At 40.7% G+C, this 20492-nt stretch overlaps 2 protein-coding genes across 3 annotated transcripts in view; both read left to right on the top strand.

Moving 5' to 3' along the window:
- SLC35G2 (solute carrier family 35 member G2) overlaps nt 1-10384 on the top strand; it is a 32257-nt gene extending 21873 nt beyond the window's left edge. Inside the window, exon 2 of one of the 2 annotated variants that reach the window (XM_007457537.1) lies at nt 8951-10384. In XM_007457537.1, the coding sequence (XP_007457599.1) occupies nt 8969-10207 (1239 nt within the window). In that variant the 5' untranslated portion in view covers nt 8951-8968 and the 3' untranslated portion in view covers nt 10208-10384. The remainder of the gene's footprint in view (nt 1-8950) is intronic. The other variant, XM_007457538.1, reaches the window with a different exon arrangement.
- A 5483-nt stretch (nt 10385-15867) lies between these two features.
- The window catches only part of NCK1 (NCK adaptor protein 1), an 84431-nt gene continuing 79806 nt past the window's right edge, over nt 15868-20492 (top strand). The window contains exon 1 of the mRNA XM_007457535.1: nt 15868-15967. The gene's annotated coding sequence lies outside the window, so the exon portion shown is untranslated. The remainder of the gene's footprint in view (nt 15968-20492) is intronic.

The raw sequence follows: 20492 nt of genomic DNA, 5'->3' as shown, positions 1-20492 counted from the left end.
GAAAGAGTGAGAGAAGAGCAGGGAGGAGAGACTAATTTGGGGCACTAGGTGACAAAGTTCTAGACAAAACTTTGGGACAAATTGTCTTCAACAATAAGACCTACTGACCTGCTCCTCATGGCCTACCTGGTGCCCTTCACATAGAGTGTGTTCAATAATATGTACCGAGTTAGTTTCCTAAAGTGAGTACTTACCTTTACTTCCTTTTAAGTTTTTGCAGTTCAAAGTGAGGTAGGCCATTAGTTTTCTCCAAATTTTTTGTTTTCCACCCTTCCCCAATGCTCTCCCACTCCAAAACCTCCTAAGATTTCACTTCCTCCCAAAGCTGAGTTAACCCATGTTTAGAATTTAGCACGTTGTCTGTACAAATGTAAATATCAATACATCTGGCTATTGATAGTATTGTTATTATTGACTTCTTCCATATTTCCTTCTGTTTTCACTGGATTTTAGAGCCATCAGTTGTGCCTTTCTGTATTGTTTGTTTTCCCATTCTTGCTTTTATGCTAATTCTGATTGTTTCCATTAGAGCTGAAAATGTTTTCATGATCTCTGGCTAAATCAAGATCTTGTCTTCTTAGTCTTTTTCTGAGAGCTATTGCAAGGATGCTTTAGTCTAAGTAGTACAAAGGAGAAATTGATAATGTGCCTTATTTTTTGCTTTTCTAAGAGAGACGTAGATGGACTGTTGTTTGTCAGGCAATAATCTGATGCAATATGAATGCTATTCTAATTGCAATTTCTGCCATTATATATGGTATATCTATCCTAAGTAATACATCTGAGTACGAATGATTCTGTCCTGGTTGCTCTGAAATTTCCTTTTATATTTTTATAGAGTTCAGTTGGTTTACCATAGAAGACTACTAGATTGTATGTCTCCTCTTTTTTTCCCCCTTTGGTTGAATTTGCTTATGGTAGTTCCTTTATAATCTGAGTATTTGAAATATTATACAATTAGCTTTTCTTGCAGCCCCTCTTTTACATCTCCATAAAACTGTTCCGTTTCATGATTTGACTTATTTCATTTTGATCATTTGCCACTTAACACACAATGTGAATATTATCACACCTTCTAACAAGGGCAAACATCTACTTCTTCATGATAAATCCCTCACTTTCTGAGTGTGACTGATTTAAGAAAGGCATGCTCTTTACCTTCTACTCTGTTATTTCTCACTTATTATCATTATTCTTGTCTTTCAAGTTCTACTTTATTAGTTTATTTAAGAACTGATTTTCTAGTTCCAGAGGTTGGAGCTTAGAAGGAGGTTCTTTCCTCTTTAAAGCAGTGGGCCTTTACACAAAGATACAGTCCCAAAGAGTATTAATAAAGTACAAGCAGACTTAAATGCTGCCTCTAGTTCTCCTGATCCTCATGAGCTGCAGTGGGGAAGAGAGTGAATCCCTATTCAAAGACGGGTGTTAAAGGTTATGCTAAGCTGGATTCATCATAAGGATTGGTACACTCATGCTCACAGCCTTGAGGCCTCAGAATATGGGCCCCTTTTCATCAGTTTGGAGGGATGAATGGCTTCTCTCAATAGTCTCAGGAGATATGTTTAACAGCACAGATCCTATGCATGTCCTGATGTCTCACAATATCCTGGAAAGGTGGTTGTTGGGTCTTCCCTTTCAGGTGACCAGTTAGGTGTGGTCTTTTCATTTCCATTCAGGGGCAAGACTGTCCAAGCACACTGGGGGAATAAGGTATCTCAGGACTGGGCTGCTCAGGTATAATGTAGTAACCTATCAGTTTGTGATAAATATTTAGTTCAAAGCCAGTCTGATTCATGAGTGTCAAATACCACATCAATGCCCACATTTAAACCACTGTATTATAATCAAGTTGTACTAGCCAGCTTTATATCTAAGACTGTTTACCATTTTAGGGATCAGTCTGGTAACTAAAGAAAGAAGCTCTGATTACCAAGTGGCATTTGCTGTAGGCACCATAAGGAGATTTTCTAAGGATTCCCACCAAGACAGTAGGGATGGCAGTGTTAGTTTTCTCAGCCTTAGGAGAGAGGTGATCTTGGGCCTTAGGTTGTGGGATGTAGCTTAGGAAACAGTACCTCTTTTAGATACAAATACTGCTTTTTCAGGCTTGCAATACTGAATTGCGCCCATTGTTCCAGCAGACACCAAACTATATATCCTTTTAGTCCATTTGTCCAACATTTCAGGTTGATACATTTGTAGCTGGATAGGCTAGTCTTCTGGTCCTATTGTTTGACATTCCCTCTTCTCAGCTGAGTTGCTCTATGCAGCAGAAATGGACACCTCTGCCTGGGAGGGGACAGCCCCACATAAATGTCAGAGGAACTGGAGCCATGAAATTAGTTCAGATTCTTCCTCTCTGTAAGGAAGGAGGAGAAACTGAGTTGGCATATTGGTCAGAACAACTTTGAGCAGGTGGTAGAAATTTGTGATCACTGAAATGCATGGTGGTCTCGCATGGGAGAGATATCAAAACACTAGAAGTGTGAAATCATTAAACAGACAAACTGAGAGTTGAGTTAAAAGACCCCAACAATTATCATCTAAAACTCTTTCTCTTAAAATAGACATAATTATTGCTCTAGTTGGTGGCAGAGCTAGAACTCAAAACCAACATTTCTGACTCAAATTTTTTATCTCTAGAAAAAAAGTTTTGTTTTTCTCCTTCGCCTCTTTACTTGTCTATATGTTACATATGTTTAAAGTCCCAATTCAGGCATCCTTTCCACCTGGAAACCTGCAAAGATCCCCCATATTTGGGTTTGATGCCCTTTGTATGTGCTCCAACAGTTTCTTGTACTTCATGTCGTTACTTGCATTATTAACTTATTAAAATATTAAATTTGAATTACTTGTTGTCTCTTCCACTAGTCTATAAGCTCTATGAGTGCTGGGACCATGCCTGTTTTATTTATCTTCATATTTATAGAGCCTAGAATGGTGCTGGGCACATGGTACCTCAGTTAGTATTTATTGAAATGTTCACAGGTTGAAAGACTTAAATGTGCAAAAATGTAATTACTAGTCAGGATTCCAGATTCTCTTCAATAATTATATTTCAAAGGCTGAAATTAAATGAAAACTAGGGAGAATGAATAAGATCTTGGGACTTCCCTGGGGGCCAGTGGTTAAGACTCCACACTCCCAATGCAGGGGGCATGGGAAGATCCCACATGCCACATGGTGTGGCCAAAAAAAAAAAATCTTTATGTATCCCTTTAGTATAAGATGGCTTTTGTATCAGTGGGATACAATATAATATTTTTAAAAATATATTTATTTTATTTATTTTTATTTTTGGCCGTGTTGGGTCTTTGTTGCTGCATGTGGGCTTTCTCTAGTTGCAGTGAGCGGGGACTACTCTTCGTTGTGGTGCGCGGGCTCCTCATTGCAGTGGCCTCTCTTGTTGCGGAGCACGGGCTCTAAGTGCGTAGGCTTCAATAGACGTGGCACGCGGGCTCAGTAGTTGCAGCCTGCAGGCTCAGTAGTTGCAGCCTGCAGGCTCTAGAGCACAGGCTCAGCACTTGTGGCGTATGGGCTTAGTTGCCCCATGGCATGTGGGATCTTCCCGGACCAGGGCTTGAACCTGTGTCCCCTGCATGGGCAGGCAGACTCTTAACCACTGCGCCACCAGGGAATCCCTATACAATATAATATTAATGGTGTTGAGAAATACCTGGAATATATCTGTTATAGACTAATCCACTGAGAGAAATGAACAAAGATGACACAGTTCAAATAACAGTTTAAAGTATACAGTTGGACTAGGATTAAATACATTAATTTATACCTAACAGGATGTTGACTAAAACTTTCCTCTTCATATATATATATATATGTATATATATATATATATATGTATACACACCACCACACACACATATATATAACAATCAAAGTGATTCAGTTATATATATGTGTGTGTATGTATCTGTACACACATACATATAACAGAAACACTTTGCTGTACACCAGAAACTAACAGAACATTCTAAATCAACTATACTTATACTTTATTTGAAAAAAAAAAAGTTTCCTCTTACCTCAGAATTAGAATCCAGGATCTCACAATGGGGGACAAAATATCCCAGTTTCAAAAGCCAATCATTTTGGTCCAAATATAAGAGTCCTTTTACTTTAACTGTCACTAAGACCACTCCTCCTTCCGATTCCTTAAAATACTAGGGAGGGAAATAGGGTGTTCCAGTTATCTACTGCAGGTAACAAATCACTCCAAAGCTTAGTGGCTTAAAACGACAACAATCATTTTATTATCTGTCATGGTTTCTATAGATCAGGAATTTGGAAAGGACTTGGCAGGGCAATCCTGACTCAGGGTCTCTTATATACTTGAAGACAGATGGGTGGCTGGAGTTCGAACAGCAGGGGGCTGGAGCAGCTGGGGGCTTACCAGGAATTTCTCTCTCTTCAGGTGGTCTCAGGACCTCTCCATGTGGTTTCTCTACATGGGCTAGTTGGAGCTTCCTTACAGCATGGTGACTTCAGAGCAGTCAGACTGCTTACTTGGTGGCTCAGAGCTCCAAGCACAAGTATTGCAGCTAGGAAGGAATAGCTATATTTCCTTTTATGTCCTAGCCTCAGAAGTCATAATAGGTCACTTTTACCATACTCTATTCATTGAAACAGTCACAAAAGCAGGGCTACTTTTAATGGGAGGGAATATAGACCCTACCTCTCTATTTAATAATGTCAAACTCACATTTTAAAAAATCAGACGTGTAGCATGGGAGATACTAGACTAGTGGCTCTCTTTGGAAAATGCAGTCTGTCAAAGGGATCATATTATCTATTGTGGGTCCTTGGTCTAAGAAGAATGTTGTGCTTTTTCCTAATGGGGAGGGGAGAGGGATGTTCCTCCTTAAAGCCAACTGAGGGTGAAAGTTACCAGATCATTATTTACAACGATTGGGTGTGCTTTCTCGTTCTCCAATTGGAAGTCTGCTTAGACAGCACATTTTAATTTGCTCTTTGCTTGCTCGAGGAAAAAGAAAATTGGAGAGAAGGGGGCAGTGGTGAGTGGCCTATATACTCACTGGAGTGGTAAGGATATGTGACTTTCCTGGGGTCAAGTGAATACTTTTGGTGCCTAACCAAGAGAACTCCCCACCTGGCAAGAGGACCCAAACAGCAAAAACCTGTGGGCCGGGCTTCCCTGGTGGCACAGTGGTTGAGAATCTGCCTGCCAATGCAGGGGACACGGGTTCGAGCCCTGGTCTGGGAAGATCCCACATGCCGCGGAGCAACTAGGCCCGTGAGCCACAACTACTGAGCCTGAGCGTCTGGAGCTTGTGCTCTGCAACAAGAGAGGCTGCGACAGTGAGAGGCCCGCGCACTGCGGTGAAGAGTGGCCCCTGCTCGCCACAACTAAAGCCCTCGCACAGAAACAAAGACCCAACACAGCCAAAAATAAATAAATAAATAAATAAAAATTAAAAAACAAAAAAACACAAAACCTGTGGGCCATAGCCCCAGGGCAGGAGACTCTCCCACATCAGGAATTTGTGCACTGGGGAGGCTCTTCAGAACTTACGTAAGATAGCCTGCATTTGGATGCCTGCAACCTACAGAGTATTAATGGCCTATCAGAGCACAGAAACAAAGACAATAATCAAAGAGAGAATTTCACCATGTATTAGAGTCAGGGTTCAACCTGAGACACAGAACCAATAGGAGATTTATTACAAGGAATTGGCTAATGTAACTGTGGTGGCTGGATAAGGAAGTTTGTAGTCTGTAGGGCAGGCAGTCAGAAAGAAAAGATCAGGAGCATGTTGGAACCATGAGCAAAGGCCAAAGCTTCTTGTCCACAGGTAGTAAGGAAAGGAAGGTCATGAGCAGGCTAGAACCCCAATGGCATGAATTGTTTGGAATCTCTGAACTCATGGAAAGCCTAATCCGTTTTTGGAAGGGCTTACTTGATTAGGTCAGGCCCACTCAGGATAGTCTTGCTTTTATTAACTTAAAGTCAGCTGATTAGGGACTTCTATCACATCTGCAAAAACCTTCATAGCAGCACTTATATTAGTGTTTGATTAAATAACTAGAGAATGTAGTTCAGCCTAATCAAGTTTATATATCAAAAAGCCATCACACAACAGCAGCCAGTGTATGAGATATGTGTCCTTTCCTTTTCCTTCCTCCCTGTGCCAATACACCAGGGGAGCTGGAGCCTAGAGAGATGGAGGAGGTGTCTCAGAGGTAGACCATACTGCCCTTCCAAGGACTCCAAAAGGAGGGAAAGGGAGGAGTAAACCAACAGAATGCGTCCTTCCCCTATTTGTGCCCCTGGGGCTACAAATCTGGCCTGCAGTGGGAAGGGGAAGGCTTTGAAAGGATCTAAGACACAACTTTAACAATTTTAAGCAAGTGGGAAGTTATGGGATCTAATTGAGGTATCATTAAGATATTTGCTGACTAGAGACAAAATTCCACTGATTGAGACAACTAAATAACAAAATGATGAGATTACAAAAATTAGAAGAACTACTGCAGATGTTAAACAAAGAAGAAAAAAATAAGTGGCTAGAGTGGTCAGGGAAGGCTTGTTTCTAAAAGGCAAGATTTGGACTGGGCCTCCTTAAAAGATGAGCAGTATTTAGAAAGTGGGAGCAGAGGGGAAGCTAGTGAGAATAAAAGCTTAGAGAAACATGTACATGTGGGGAGTGAGGACAGGGAGAACACTGGACTGATCAGAGCAAAGTATGTTTGTTAAGGAGCTAAGTATCGATAGGGGCTAGACTAGGCAGGGTCTTGAGAGTTAGGCAGAGGAGTTGAGACCAATGACGTAGTTGGTAGGAAAGCTTGTAGGTTCTTGAATGGAAAGCTTGAGGGAAGTTTTTTGTCTTGTTTTGAATCTGTTAAAGGCATTAATGTGACAGTGGTATAATATAGTTGGATTTTAGGGAAGAAGGACTGGGATTCAAGAGGGCTAGTCAGGATGCTGTTGCAATATTCTAGATGGGAATTCATAAAAATCTGATCCAGAATCACAAAGGTAAAATGGAATTGGAGGAGAAAGGGAAAATCTGAGAAATATTTCAAAGACAAAAAGAATAAGATTGATGACCAAATGGAGTGTGATGGCAGAAAGGATAATTGAGTATTCCTTGGTTTCTAGCTTGGGGAACTAGAAAGATGGTGGTATTTCAAACATAAGTGAGGAATTTAGGGAAGGAAAATCTATTTGGGAGACCAAGACTGTTAATTCAGTTTGTGATTATTGAAGCTAAAGTCATGATTTGAAGTGGAAATATCCTAATAAAAGTTGAAAAAAGAGAACATCCAGATTAGCCTGATAGCAATATGCATGAAGGACTGCAAGTGGGAGGTCCATGCTAGGAACTGAAGGGCTTGGAGGCACAGGTGGTGTTTTTTAAAATGACTCTTCCAACTGAAGGTGGTGTCATTTAGAAGAGAAAGGAGTAAATAGGAACAGTTGGTTTACCCAGATGGTGTTAAAGAACAAAATAGGATTTGATTTCTGGACCATGGTTTAAGATCCTAGAACTGGTGAGTTTTTGGCAAGGAACAGGGAATATGTCATGAAGACAAAAATAAAAAGGTTTCCTTTTTAAAAAATTTTATGTTTCAGAGGGGAGGGGAGAAATCATTGGGAAGGAAAGAGGAAATTGTTCTTGGGCAGACGGGAAAGAACTAAAGAGAACTAAGTGAACAAATACAGGTCTCAAAGAAAGAATAACATTGTAGAAGACACCCAGTGTTTCAAAAGAGTTAATTATAGGTGAAAGGAAGCTGAATTTATTAATATTCATTGAGAGTTTACAATATGCCAGCACTATGGCAAATCCTTTATGTGTCATGGACATCTTTCTGTGTCAGTAAAGATCTGCATTGTCATTTTTAATGGCTGCATAGCATAGTATCGAGAGTCATTCTGGTAAGCTACAATGAACTCTCCTATTCATACATTTTCCCCACCTTTTTGTACGCTCTCTTTTTCTCAATAACAGATGAACTTCTCTTTTTAGTTTGTAATTTAATTTTAAGCAATTATCATGATTCAAAAAATATATTAAAAAGTATACAGTAAAAATGTTTCCTTCCATTCTTGTTTCCTGTCCCACCCCAATGATTATTAGCTTCCTTTGTCTCTTTCCATAATTCCTTTGTTATACTTTTTATATTATATAAACAAATATAAATATGTACTCTTATTTTTTCCTTTTTTTAAAAAAACATAAGGTAAAAAGCATCTTGTGATCATCTCTTTAGGGTAAAATCTTAGATGTGATATTGCTGAATTAAAGGGTAGTTTTAGTTAAAATCTTAAACATATTGCCCAGTTGCTCATCAGAAAAGCTGTATATAGCAAAAATGCATGAATGTCACAAAATCCATTTTATTTATTTTCTAATTTCAGTGCATCCCATATATCTGAAAATGTATGGGAAGCCAGAATAAACATTAAAAAAAATCACTATAATTTGTAATATAAGACTAGTTTGGGTATCATACAGAAGTGATTATACAAAAGAATTTGGACTTAATCATTATAATTTATAATACAGACAAATGGACACAATGAGAAGGAAAGGTTTGATCTATGTTGTCGTTTATTTTTCTGTGTTTATCTTATTAGATGCGTAGAGAGGGAGGAATGAACAAATGGAAAAATATCAGTTGTTTGTGATGTAAAGAAAATAGAGCTTAATGAGACAAAGAAAAATCAGAATGAGACATAGGGGCAGACTTAAGATGAGAGTGAAAAAAGGGTAGACAATTTCATTGGGCTTCATACATCTGATAAGTCATATTGCCAGATCATCTCTTCCTATTACTTTTTTAAAAAAACTCCTGTTACAACCTCTACTATCTGTTATTGAATTGGTACATATGATTATAATAGAAGTTAAAACTATATTTCAAGTGATGAATATGTACATTTTTCTTTTTTTTCCCTCTTAAATAGAATTGATTGCCTGAAGAAATGGATACTTCTCCCTCCAAAAAATATCCAGTTAAAAAACGGGTGAAAATACACCCAAACACAGTGATGGTGAAATATACTTCTCATTATCCTCAGCCTGGGGATGATGGATATGAAGAAATCAATGAAGACTATGGAAATTTTATGGAAGAAAATCCAAAGAAAGGCCTGCTGAGTAAAATGAAAAGAAAAGGAAGAACTTTCTTTGGAACCATGGATACTCAACATCCACCAACGGAAGACCCAATGACCAATGAGATTGGACAATTCCAAAGCTTTACAGAAAAAAATATTTTTCAATCCAGAAAAATGTGGATAGTGCTGTTTGGATCTGCTTTGGCTCATGGATGTGTAGCTCTTATCACTAGGCTTGTTTCTGATCGTTCCAAAGTTCCATCTCTAGAACTGATTTTTATCCGTTCTGTTTTGCAGGTCTTATCTGTGTTAGTTGTGTGTTACTACCAGGAAGCCCCCTTTGGACCCAGTGGCTACAGATTGCGACTCTTCTTTTATGGTGTATGCAATGTCATCTCTATCACCTGTGCTTATACATCATTTGCAATAGTTCCTCCCAGCAATGGGACCACTATGTGGAGAGCCACAACCACAGTCTTCAGTGCCATTTTGGCTTTTTTACTTGTAGATGAGAAAATGGCTTATGTTGACACGGCTACAGTTGTTTGCAGCATCTTAGGTGTTTGTCTTGTCATGATCCCCAACATTGTTGATGAAGATAATTCTTTGTTAAATGCCTGGAAAGAAGCCTTTGGGTACACTATGACCGTGATGGCTGGACTGACCACTGCTCTTTCCATGATAGTATACAGATCCATTAAGGAGAAGATCAGCATGTGGACTGCACTGTTTACCTTTGGTTGGACTGGGACAGTCTGGGGAGTATCTACTATGTTCGTTCTTCAAGAACCCATCATCCCATTAGATGGAGAAACCTGGAGTTATCTCATTGCTATATGCATTTGTTCTACTGCAGCCTTCTTAGGAGTTTATTATGCCTTGGACAAATTCCATCCAGCTTTGGTCAGCACCGTGCAACATCTGGAGATTGTGGTAGCCATGGTGTTGCAGCTTCTAGTGTTACATATATTTCCTAGTGTCTATGATGTCTTTGGAGGGGTAATCATTATGATTAGTGTTTTTGTCCTTGCTGGCTATAAACTTTACTGGAGGAATTTAAGAAGGCAGGATTATCAGGAAATACTAGACTCTCCCATTAAATGAATACCTGATTATTATCTTGTTAATGTTCAGTTATTAATAGGTACACAGACATTTTAATGTTCATCTGTAAATGTTGTGTTGTATAACTGCTATATAATTAATATATGCAGATGTGGAAAAATTTATTCTAGTCTAATAAATTAAAAACATATACTAAATTATGTGGAATATCATGAATCTGGTCTCTTTGCTGTTAATAATAACAGGCAATTTTTATTATAAAAATGATTATTTATTATAAATAATAAAAGGGTAGAGAATGTTAACTTTTATCACTAAAGAACATAATACTTGAAGAAATGACTCCTTTCAGATGGAAATTCTGTGGTCCTGAAGTTCAAAAATTAGTAAAATGTTCATGCCCAGTGTTCTATAAATGTTCAACAAAAATCCTTCAATATTCAAAAATCTATAAGGTGAAATGCTGAATACCAAGCCCTGTTTTGTCATCTATTTGCATTAGAAAACTAGAGGTGATTGGGTTTGGTAAAGTAGCTTGAGTGAGTTGAGGCAAGAAAGAGGGAATGAAGGAAAGGAGCTGGTTTTTAACTGGCAGTGGTGGTTGTCCTACCTTAGAAGAAGAAATTGGTCTTCCCTTTGCTAAGGCCACATTAGGCAATGCATAGTAAATGGAGGTAGGGAAAAGATTGGATTCCTGCCAGCTCTACTTAGTCTATGCCATTTTGTGCCTTATGGTGGGAGATAGAATGTTGGGGGAGGGTCTACTCATCCTCAGTTATGCAGATCTCTTCCAAACCTGCCCTTGTTTATGTAGTAAGTATATGTGTGAGCTGCAGTAAAGGTACTCCTTACTCCTGAAAAAGACACTAACAGTAATCATAGTACAGCAGAAAACTGAAAACTTTGTGTCCTGAGATTCTTTTCAGAAGAGCTTAAAAGACTGTAAAACCACATAGAGTAACAATAATTTGGGTCTAATTTGGGAAATTTAGCACAAACAAATGTTGATATGGTACTGCTTATTAAGCTATCGTTATTGAGCTATCTTAACTTCAAATACACCCATCTATAACTTTCCTCTGTGATGCTATGACTCAGACCCTGCAAACTACATTTTTCCTATGCCAGCTGGTGTCTCACTAGGTTCCACCAATAAAGGGCATTAGAGGGAGACTGTAAAACAGAGGGGATAAAGGATTTCCTCCTTTCTGTTTGCTTGCAGTTTCTGTCATTTTTACCCCCGCAATAAGCAAGAGCCCTTTGGTCCAGAAGCAGCAATTGATCTCAGCCTTAAGCTTCTTTTGGCACTCCTCCACCCCCTACCCAGCCTCATCATCTCCCTCTCAGTAGCAGCAGGACCAGTTGCACAGCATCCTCCCAGGGGTATAAGCTACAGGTCAGCAAGTCATTCCTCTGAGCTCCTGAGACCTGATGATCCAACCTTGATTCCTCTTTTTCACTACTCCTAGGGGTGGTAGCTGCTGTCTATAGTTATCATATCTGGGCTGCTTCAGTGTTTCCTTTTTGCTTTTCCAGTCCGTCAACACCCAATACTATGTTCTCTGTTGTAATATCTTGTGATTTCTGTTCTCCTAATATGCCTTCAAACATACCCCAAGAGGAACCCAAAGTCATTTGTAGGGTGTTTGTGCTTTTGGAAAATGTTAACATTCAGATTTTTTAGGAATTACTGGCTCTCAATAGAAATTACCCAAACTGAAGCACAGAAACAAAAAGATTTGAAAAAAAAAATGAACAGAGCCTGGAATGACCTGTACTAAGGAGTAAGAAGTCTAGTATAAGTGTAAGTGTAGTCACAGAAGAGAGAGAATGGGGCATAAAATAAGATTTGAAGAAATACTGGCCAAAAGTCTTCCAAATTGGGTAAAAAGATACATCAACCAGCAATCTGCAGATCCAGGGAAATAAGTGAACCCCCAGCATCATAAATACAAAGAAAATCACACCTGGAAATATAGTGTAACTACTGATAAAGATAAAGAAACAAAATCTTAAAAGCAGCCAGAGGAAAAGATACATGACACACAGGAAAACAATGATAAGAATTACAGCTGGCTTCTTATCAGAAAGAGTAGAGGCCAGAGAACAACAGAATGACAGTTTAAAGTGCTGTAAGAAAACCCTTTGATGGCTTCTCATTGCCTATAGGATAAAGTCTAAGGCCCTTAACTTGCATAACTCACTCTTGTTTACACTTTTAGTCATCTTCTGCTCTAGCAATATTCTACTATTGTGTAATACCTTTTTGTTTTTAACGCAGTCTCCTCTATGTGGAAAGACCCTCTCTTCTTTGCCTCCTTACTTGCCTGACTAGCTTGACCACACACACCCCTCCCCCTGTGGACTAATGTCCCCCTGTACATATTTATTGCTGTATTTACTATACAAATATTTTTAGGTCTCTGGTATCTATTGTACTGCTTACCACAGAGTGGACTCAATCAATTTTTGTTGAATTAATTACCATAAAAAACTAACATTACTCAGTATAGAAATTGAATTTAGTTACCAGGGTCCGCTAATTTCCATACGTCACAGTCAAGCCTGTGATTAGTTTCTTCTTACTGATTAGTAGATAGGTTTTTTTTTGTCCTAAATAGTCCTTACAGTGATGCTAAACCAGATCATTCTCTCTTTTTTTCAAATTTTATTTTTGGCTGCGTTGGGCCTTCGTTGCTGCGCACAGGCTTTGTCTAGTTGCCGCGAGTGGGGGCTACTCTTCCTTGCGGTGTGTGGGCTTCTCATTGTGGTGGCTTCTCCTGTTGCGGAGCACAGGCTCTAGGCGTGTGGGCTTCAGTAGTTGTGGCTCGCGGGCTCTAGAGTGCAAGCTCAGTAGTTGTGGTGCATGGGCTTAGTTGCTCTGTGGCACGTGGGATCTTCCTGGACCAGGGCTCGAACCTGTGTCCCCTGCATTGGCAGGCAGATTCTTAACCACTGTGCCACCAGGGAAGTTCTAAGCATTTCTAACTATAAGCCCTCCATAGTTTCCTGGGAAAGGTCTTAAGACATGGAGGCCCATTTTTCCTTTCCTTTTCTTCCCAGATTCTTTCCTTTGGAATGAATGAAGTGAACTGTCTACATGTTTTTATCCTAGACAGATTAGCTACCCGTATCTGAGGCCCCATTTCTAGTCCATATGTCATAAGTTTTGACCTAAATGTTGTTGCCTGATCCTGGCTAGTTCCTAGTCCACTCATAATGAATAAGCAGAGTTGATTCCTGTTTTTGGTTTGAGTTCTGCTAAAAGAGAGGAAGAAGAAGCCAAGAGCACGTTTATATTTGGAAGTTGGGGAGACAGACTGTGTGAAAGGAGGTCTCTGGGACAACTCCCACCCTTTACGAACATGGATTCCATTCCTTCTAAGTACACCATACTGCAATATATGACTTTCTGTCTATCTACCCTTCCACCCAATGCTTTCCTCTCTCATTGCTGTTTCCTTATTTTTCTTCTTTAATTCCTTCTCTTTTTCTTCTATCTTTTTAGTTTCTCTTTGTTTCTTTCTTTTTTTTTTTTAAGAGTTCCTGGTAAGAAAGCGTGATGAGGGAACTTTTAAAGGAAGATTAAAAGAAAAACACATATTTACAGGGAACTAAAATCCTTTTATGAAAAAGCTCTCTCCCTTACTTCTACTGCTTAAATAGATGGCACACAGTAGTCAATAGATCTGGATCAAAATCTCACAAAGGGTCTGTTCAGATCATTGGCCCATTCAAAATACATATTCCCATACAAAATAAAATCTAAACTTATGACTTCAGCATATTTTTTCTGGGTTTAATTACCCCACTTAAGGCACTGATATAAGCTACCTGATGGCAAGGAATATTTTACCTGTTATATTTGTATTCACACTCCCTAATCCCATCACATGTAACTAGAATTGAATTGAGCCAGGTGTAGCTAACAGTTTGCCATGTGATTTTGGAGAAATAGTTTCAACCTCTGGACAATGGTTTATATAGTTTCAAAAATGAATGTAATAATATCTCAATCCATAAACTTTATGAAATGTATCAACAAATAAAACTATTGTATTAGACAGCTTGGACTGCTATAACAAAATGCCACAGACTGTGGCTTAAACAACAATTTAATTTCTCACAGTTTTGAGGACTAGAAGTCCGACATCTGGGTGCCAGTATGGTTAGTTTCTCGTGAGAGCTCTCTTCCTTGTTTGCACATGGCTGTCTTCTCACTGTGTCTTCTAGTTGTGAAGACAGAAAGCAATCTCTCTGCTGTCTCTTCCTACTGTCTCTTCTTATAAAGACACTAATCCTACAGGATTAGGGCCCCACTCTTATCAGCTCAGTTAACCTTAACTACCTTTCAAAGGCCCTATCTCCAAATACAGTCACATTGGGGGGTTAGGGCTTCAACATATGAATTTTGAGAGGGAACACAATTCAGTCCACATCAGCCTTGATAAAATATACACAGCTATTTAGACCCTCAGAATAAATCCAAAATTCACTTAATATTATTGACTTTAGATGCTAATTATGGGATATAGACAGAGTACTTGCCCAGAATTTCATGGTCCATTTGCCCCAGTCAACTTGAGGCCAGGAAGGGACCATGGGTGATTTGTGCTTGACCTTGTGATCCTATATATGGCAAGAGAACCACATTCCTCTATCAGGACCCAAATACAGAAAAGCATAAACTCTTGGAATTTACAGTCAGGACCAGGATTTAAAATGGGAATGGAAGATGTATTCATGCTTTAAACAATATTTACTGACGATCTACCATGTGCTAGGCACTGGGGAAAAACTGAATACTGACATGGTTCCTGACTTAATTGAGTTTACAATCAGGTAGGGGTATGGACAGGCCCTTTCAACAGCAGGATGGGGAAAATACCTGTGCACCCCAGCAGGCTTCCCTGAGGGGGCATCGCCTAAGCAGAGCCCCAGAGATGTCTGGGAAGAAACGAGGCAGGTGACTGGGGGCTACAGCGGGGGTCTCAAGAGAACCAACTTATTGACGGCTGGTGGCTGGGGCTGGGCCGCTAAGAATGGGCAGACCCGGCACCCAAGGTCACTGTCCCCCTCACAGCAAGGCTACCGCAGCCAAGACGGTAAGCTACCCACGAACCAGGGTACTCTGAAGGCCCTCAGACTCAGCTTATTTCGGTTTGCGGCTCAAATTAAGCATATGTCTTACATTTTTCTCTCAGGTCCCCATTTCCAGGCCTTTTTGTTTGTTTTTTCTTTTTCGCTCCCCGCCCCTAAGAACCTTCCGCTGGCAAGACCTTCTGGTGCAGAAACCAGAAAGAAGCTCCCAGAGCAGTCGGGGTTGAACTCGGGAAGCAGTCATTTCTGCCGTAGAGTCTCCTGTGGCGCTGAGGAGGAAGGCCCAGAGTAATAAGCCAGAACAGCCGGGAAGACAAAAGCAACAAGACTCAGGGTCAAGCAGGGAGCTTCTTGCGTTCTCACTCCCTCTTCGCGGAGCCGCCTCAGCTCGCTCCACACCCAGCACAGCGCTTGATTGACAAGGGGGCCCGCCCAATCCCAGCGCGGCGCAGACGGCTTTCGCGTCAGTGGAAGGGGAGACTGAGCCTATCAGATTGGGCAGGGAGGGGGTTTCCTGCCCGCGCGGATCCGCCCACGGCCTCGCGACCAGTAGGCGCTGCAGCCCCGCCCTCTCAACACGCGCGCCCCGCCCCTCTCTTCAGAGCTACGCGGCGGCTGAGCGGAGGCCTCGTGCCGTAACGGCCATCGCGGCGGCCGCGGCGGCGTCCCGGTACCCTCCTCAGGTGAGGCAGAAGGGAGGTGAGACGGTTGTGCCGGCAGGCAGACGCACAGAACAGCCTTTCCTTGCCCCGGGAATCCACATAGCCTGTTACTTGCCGCGGTGCTTCCTCTTCCCCGGCGAAGTTAGCCCCCGGGGCGCCGTCTGCCGGCCCGGAGGTGAGCCGGAGGGGGCGGGGAGGCCGCTCGGCCGGACCTGGGCGTTTGCCTCGGAGCTCCGCGCGACCCTCCGGGCACTGCCCCGGGCGGCGCGGCCCCGCGGCCTCCCGGTCCATCCCCGGAACGTCGGGTCGGGGTGAGCGCCGCGGCCGGCCGCCCCCGCGAAGCTGGGAGATCGAGTGTGAGGCGCGCGCCCTTCCCCGTTTCTTTTTCTCCCCAAAAGTCCTGTCGGCTGTTGTGGCGCAGTCCGAGGCCGCGAAGGGGCCGCCCCCGCGAAGCTGGGAGATCGAGTGTGAGGCGCGCGCCCTTCCCCGTTTCTTTTTCTCCCCAAAAGTCCTGTCGGCTGTTGTGGCGCAGTCCGAGGCCGCGAAGGGAGGGACGTGGTAGTGGAGGGGAAGAGGCGCGCTCACCTCCAGCCCGAGAGGAGGGGGAGGGAGCCGTTCCCCGTGCGGTGGGTGGACGTCCTCGGGATGCGCCTCCCGCCCCTCCTCCCACCCCCAGCCGTTTCCCTCCTCGGGAAAGCTGGGTTATTTTAATCTTATGGACCTGCTGTAGATTCGTACGCGAGTTGCTTGGGCTGTGAGCTTTTGACTTGAGTTGTAATATATCCGGTAAAAAAAAGAAAATGTATCTCGATAGTTGTTTTGTAACCTTTCTTAATGTGTGTGTCCATGAAAGTTAAATTTGCCGTAAGAAGCTCGGGAAGCTGGATTTTGTTCGGGGCTGAGAACTCTGACATTATAGACGCCTAATTAGTGTCGAACGAATGAACTAGTCACCTAAAAATAATTCTCCCCCTTTAGATTTGGTGATAAACCATGGGAGTTATGAAAGAATAAGGTTAAGGAGAAATTTCTAACCCCATCTTGGGTGTGAGCAAAGAAGCTCACTCGGTGTCCGGTCAGAACGGGTGAGTGTTGCAAGAGGTATTCATTGTTAAAAATCTTACTTTGGTAGATTTATGAAAGACCAACTCTCCAATTTATTAAGCACTTGGAAAGCACTGTGCCTAAAGTCTCAACCGTCAGCGAGTTCACAGAGTCAATGGGGAAATAATCCAAGAAGGTTTTGTTTGGTAATTGTCAATAAGGTTCGGCTCTTAAACAGGCATCCCATTCAAAGTTTGATAGAAACTCAAGAACTATGCATTGGTTGATTAATATTAGTTTTATTTCATCTTGATCACAAACTTTGGGATTTTCTTCTTTGGAAAATTGTCATCTGTGAACAGTTTGCAGAATGTTCAAGATTTCTCAGCTGTGCTTGTTCATGTATTAAATTTTAAATTGTTTGCTCTACTTTTCTAAGTATTATCTTTAGTCCAGATGTTACCAGTGCTTTCAGGTCCATGTAAATAAAGCTTCGAACATTTTGTTAGATATTGAATGGTGCTTTATGCCACGGGGTTCATTTTTCTTTTGAACCTTTGAGAACTTTCCTGCCAAAACTCAAGGTAGATTTGATGATTATTGTTATAAATCACATGTCAGGAAGAATTGATAAATACAGTTGCAGTCCATTTTTTTCCTCTTATAGTTTAATTAATAATTTTTACAATTTACTCACCTTTATAATATGGAAAAATACCAAATGTTGTCTACCTACACCAGAAGACTAAATGATTATTTAGTTATTTGGTCAATAAGTAGAATTAGAGGAAACTCTTGAAATTACTAAGCATTTAACAAATTCTCCGTGCATACTTTGCTGTGCTGTTTTAGGAAGGTAGCTGACAGGGCCACAAATGACATTTAAAGATTAGTTAATAAGGCAACAATTCTATTTGGATGCTCACTTTATTAGAAAGAATTTATAGTCATCCCTTCAAAACTGATTCCATATGCTGACTTCGTTTTGGTGATTTTATCATGCTTTAAATTACCCAGACATAAACCTTGGTTTTATCTTTGACTTCCTCTATCCACATAACTTAACATTGACCAATTTTTGTCAACCATTTTCTGAAATTTCTTTCAGATATCTGTTCCTTCCCACTAGCTTTTAACTGGGTTTTCTGCCTGTCTTTTCTCCCTACTCAGTATGTCCTGCCTTCTGCCTGTTCTTAAAATAATGCTTCCAACGCCCTCACTGTTAAACCAGCAATAGTTCCCTGTTATTTACAGAGTACAGTTCAGAATTCCCAGCCTTCTAACAATCTGCTCAAAACCTGTTTTTTCTAATGATGGCACTAATTCTCTATAGGAGCTGTCCACCCTAACCAACCCAATCTCTTGTTCTCATTTAGACTTTGTATTTTTCTACCTTGGTATCTGTTGAGACTTTGCCTATGTATAGCCTGTGTTCTTTTTTTTTTTTTTTTTTTTTTTTCCGGTATGTGGGCCTCTCACTGTTGTGGCCTCTCCCATTGTGGAACACAGGCTCCGGACACGCAGGGCTCACAGGCCCAGCCGCTCCGCGGCATGTGGGATCTTCCCGGACCGGGGCATGAACCCATGTCCCCTGCATCAGCAGGCGGACTCCCAACCACTGCGCCACCAGGGAAGCCCTAGCCTGTGTTCTTTAAAAGGAATTTTCCTCCTTAAATTAAGTGGCAAATGAAGGCAAATTTTGTTGAAGTTTCATTTTTGGTCCTTTAGTGCAACCTTCCAGATCTTTCTGTTCTCTGTGTTGTTGCTTTCCTTTGAACGCACTGCCCTTACTGTTTTATCATTCCTTTGGTTTTTAATCTTATGTGGACTTGTATCATAATACTATGGAACAATATTGTAGGAACGTTGGAATCCAACCTTCTGTTTTATAGATAGGGAAAACGTAATCCATACAGACTAACTGCACTAAAATTCACCTAGTGATGGTGGCAGAGCTGAGACTCAAACCTTGATTTCCTGCTTGACTTCCTAACTCAAGCTGTGTATATTAAAAAAAAAAATATTGTGTATTCTATATGAAACTATACTTCTTTTCATCTCTTGCAATGTCATTTTGTATTGTTTGCTTCACATTACTTTGTGTGTTAACGCCTTCTGATATAGATTCAAAACTTCTGTATGAGGGCAGGGGAACCTTCATGACTTGCATTGTTTGAATCATCGAAACAGTGATTTAAAGTCTACATAGAGACTTCTAGCTTGTTGGATGTATTAACAGCTTTAACAAAAATAATACTGTCATGTCCACTGTTGAGTCCTGACTCGCTAAAAATGAATCTCTTAGAAGTTTCACTGTTGGATTTTAGTTTGTTTGATTCTCTTGATAAAAGAGACGGAGTCTTTGGGAGCCTTGAAAGTAGATGTGAACAATGACTTATTAGGTGACTAAGTTTATTGACCTAACTAAATGTTCTTTTTCTCTTTTTTTTTTTTTTTTTTTTTTGCGGTACGCGGACCTCTCACTGCCGCGGCCTCTCCCTCTGCGGAGCACAGGCTCCGGACGCGCAGGCTCAGCGGCCATGGCTCATGGGCCTAGCCGCTCCGTGGCATGTGGGATCTTCCCGGACCGGGGCACGAACCCGTGTCCCCTTCATCGGCAGGCAGAGTCTCAACCACTGTGCCACCAGGGAAGCCCCTTTTTCTCTTTTTGATAGAACAGTAACACTTTTACATTTTGCTATTTTTTCATTTTGTTCATCTGTCAAGAGCCAGATTATTGAGCAGTCTGCTTATTGAGCAAAACATTCTGTAAACCGTTTGTTCCATTTGGGGAGTTAGAGAGCTTTTATATATTTGTTCTTCACGTTTTTTTCCCTCTTAACTTTAAAGTTTCTGTTAATACCAGCAGCATAGGGTTTCCTTGGTATTTTTGTTACATTGATGTAGCAAGAGTTGAATGGTATAAGACAGCACGGAAAACTATCAGATGAAATCTCTCTGGAGGGTATGCTTTACTTTTTTGGCCTGAAACTTAGAAAAAATAGAAGCTATTTTTCTTTTATTGTTTGGTTGTTTATAATGGCTTATTCTTATTTGTTTAAATAATTATCTGCTAAAATAAACTGTGGAAACACTGATTCTCTTGTTCTTTTTTCCTGAAATTGTACCTAAGGAGTGCTGAATTGGATAAGTATGGTATGAATAATTTCTGCTTTTGTTCAAACAGACCAGTTGAATAAAGCAGTGAGAGTATGTCTTGGAGAGATCTTTTAAAAAACAGGTGCATTGAAAAGGTTTTTTTTTTTTTTTTTTTTAATGAATCAGCCTTCCCAAACTTTCAGTACATGCATGCTTCAAAATCATGTTGCATTTAGATCAATTCAAATAATAAATATAACAAAGAATTTAATGTTCCTTGTATTTTTTGAGTATTCCAGCTATATTGTAGAAACATTTTATTAATTAAACAAGGCACTGGAAAGGTTTTTGGAAATGCTTGATCACTTCCAGATACTATATGTTTTTAAGCAAGATTTTTATTTTTAGAAACATTTAGA

The sequence above is a fragment of the Lipotes vexillifer genome, unplaced genomic scaffold, assembly GCF_000442215.2.
Source record: "Lipotes vexillifer unplaced genomic scaffold, Lipotes_vexillifer_v1.1 scaffold86, whole genome shotgun sequence".
In the NCBI taxonomy this organism is placed as follows: domain Eukaryota; kingdom Metazoa; phylum Chordata; class Mammalia; order Artiodactyla; family Lipotidae; genus Lipotes; species Lipotes vexillifer.
The sequence above is the reverse complement of the archived record's forward strand: the minus strand, read 5'-3'. Positions and strand labels throughout refer to the sequence as shown.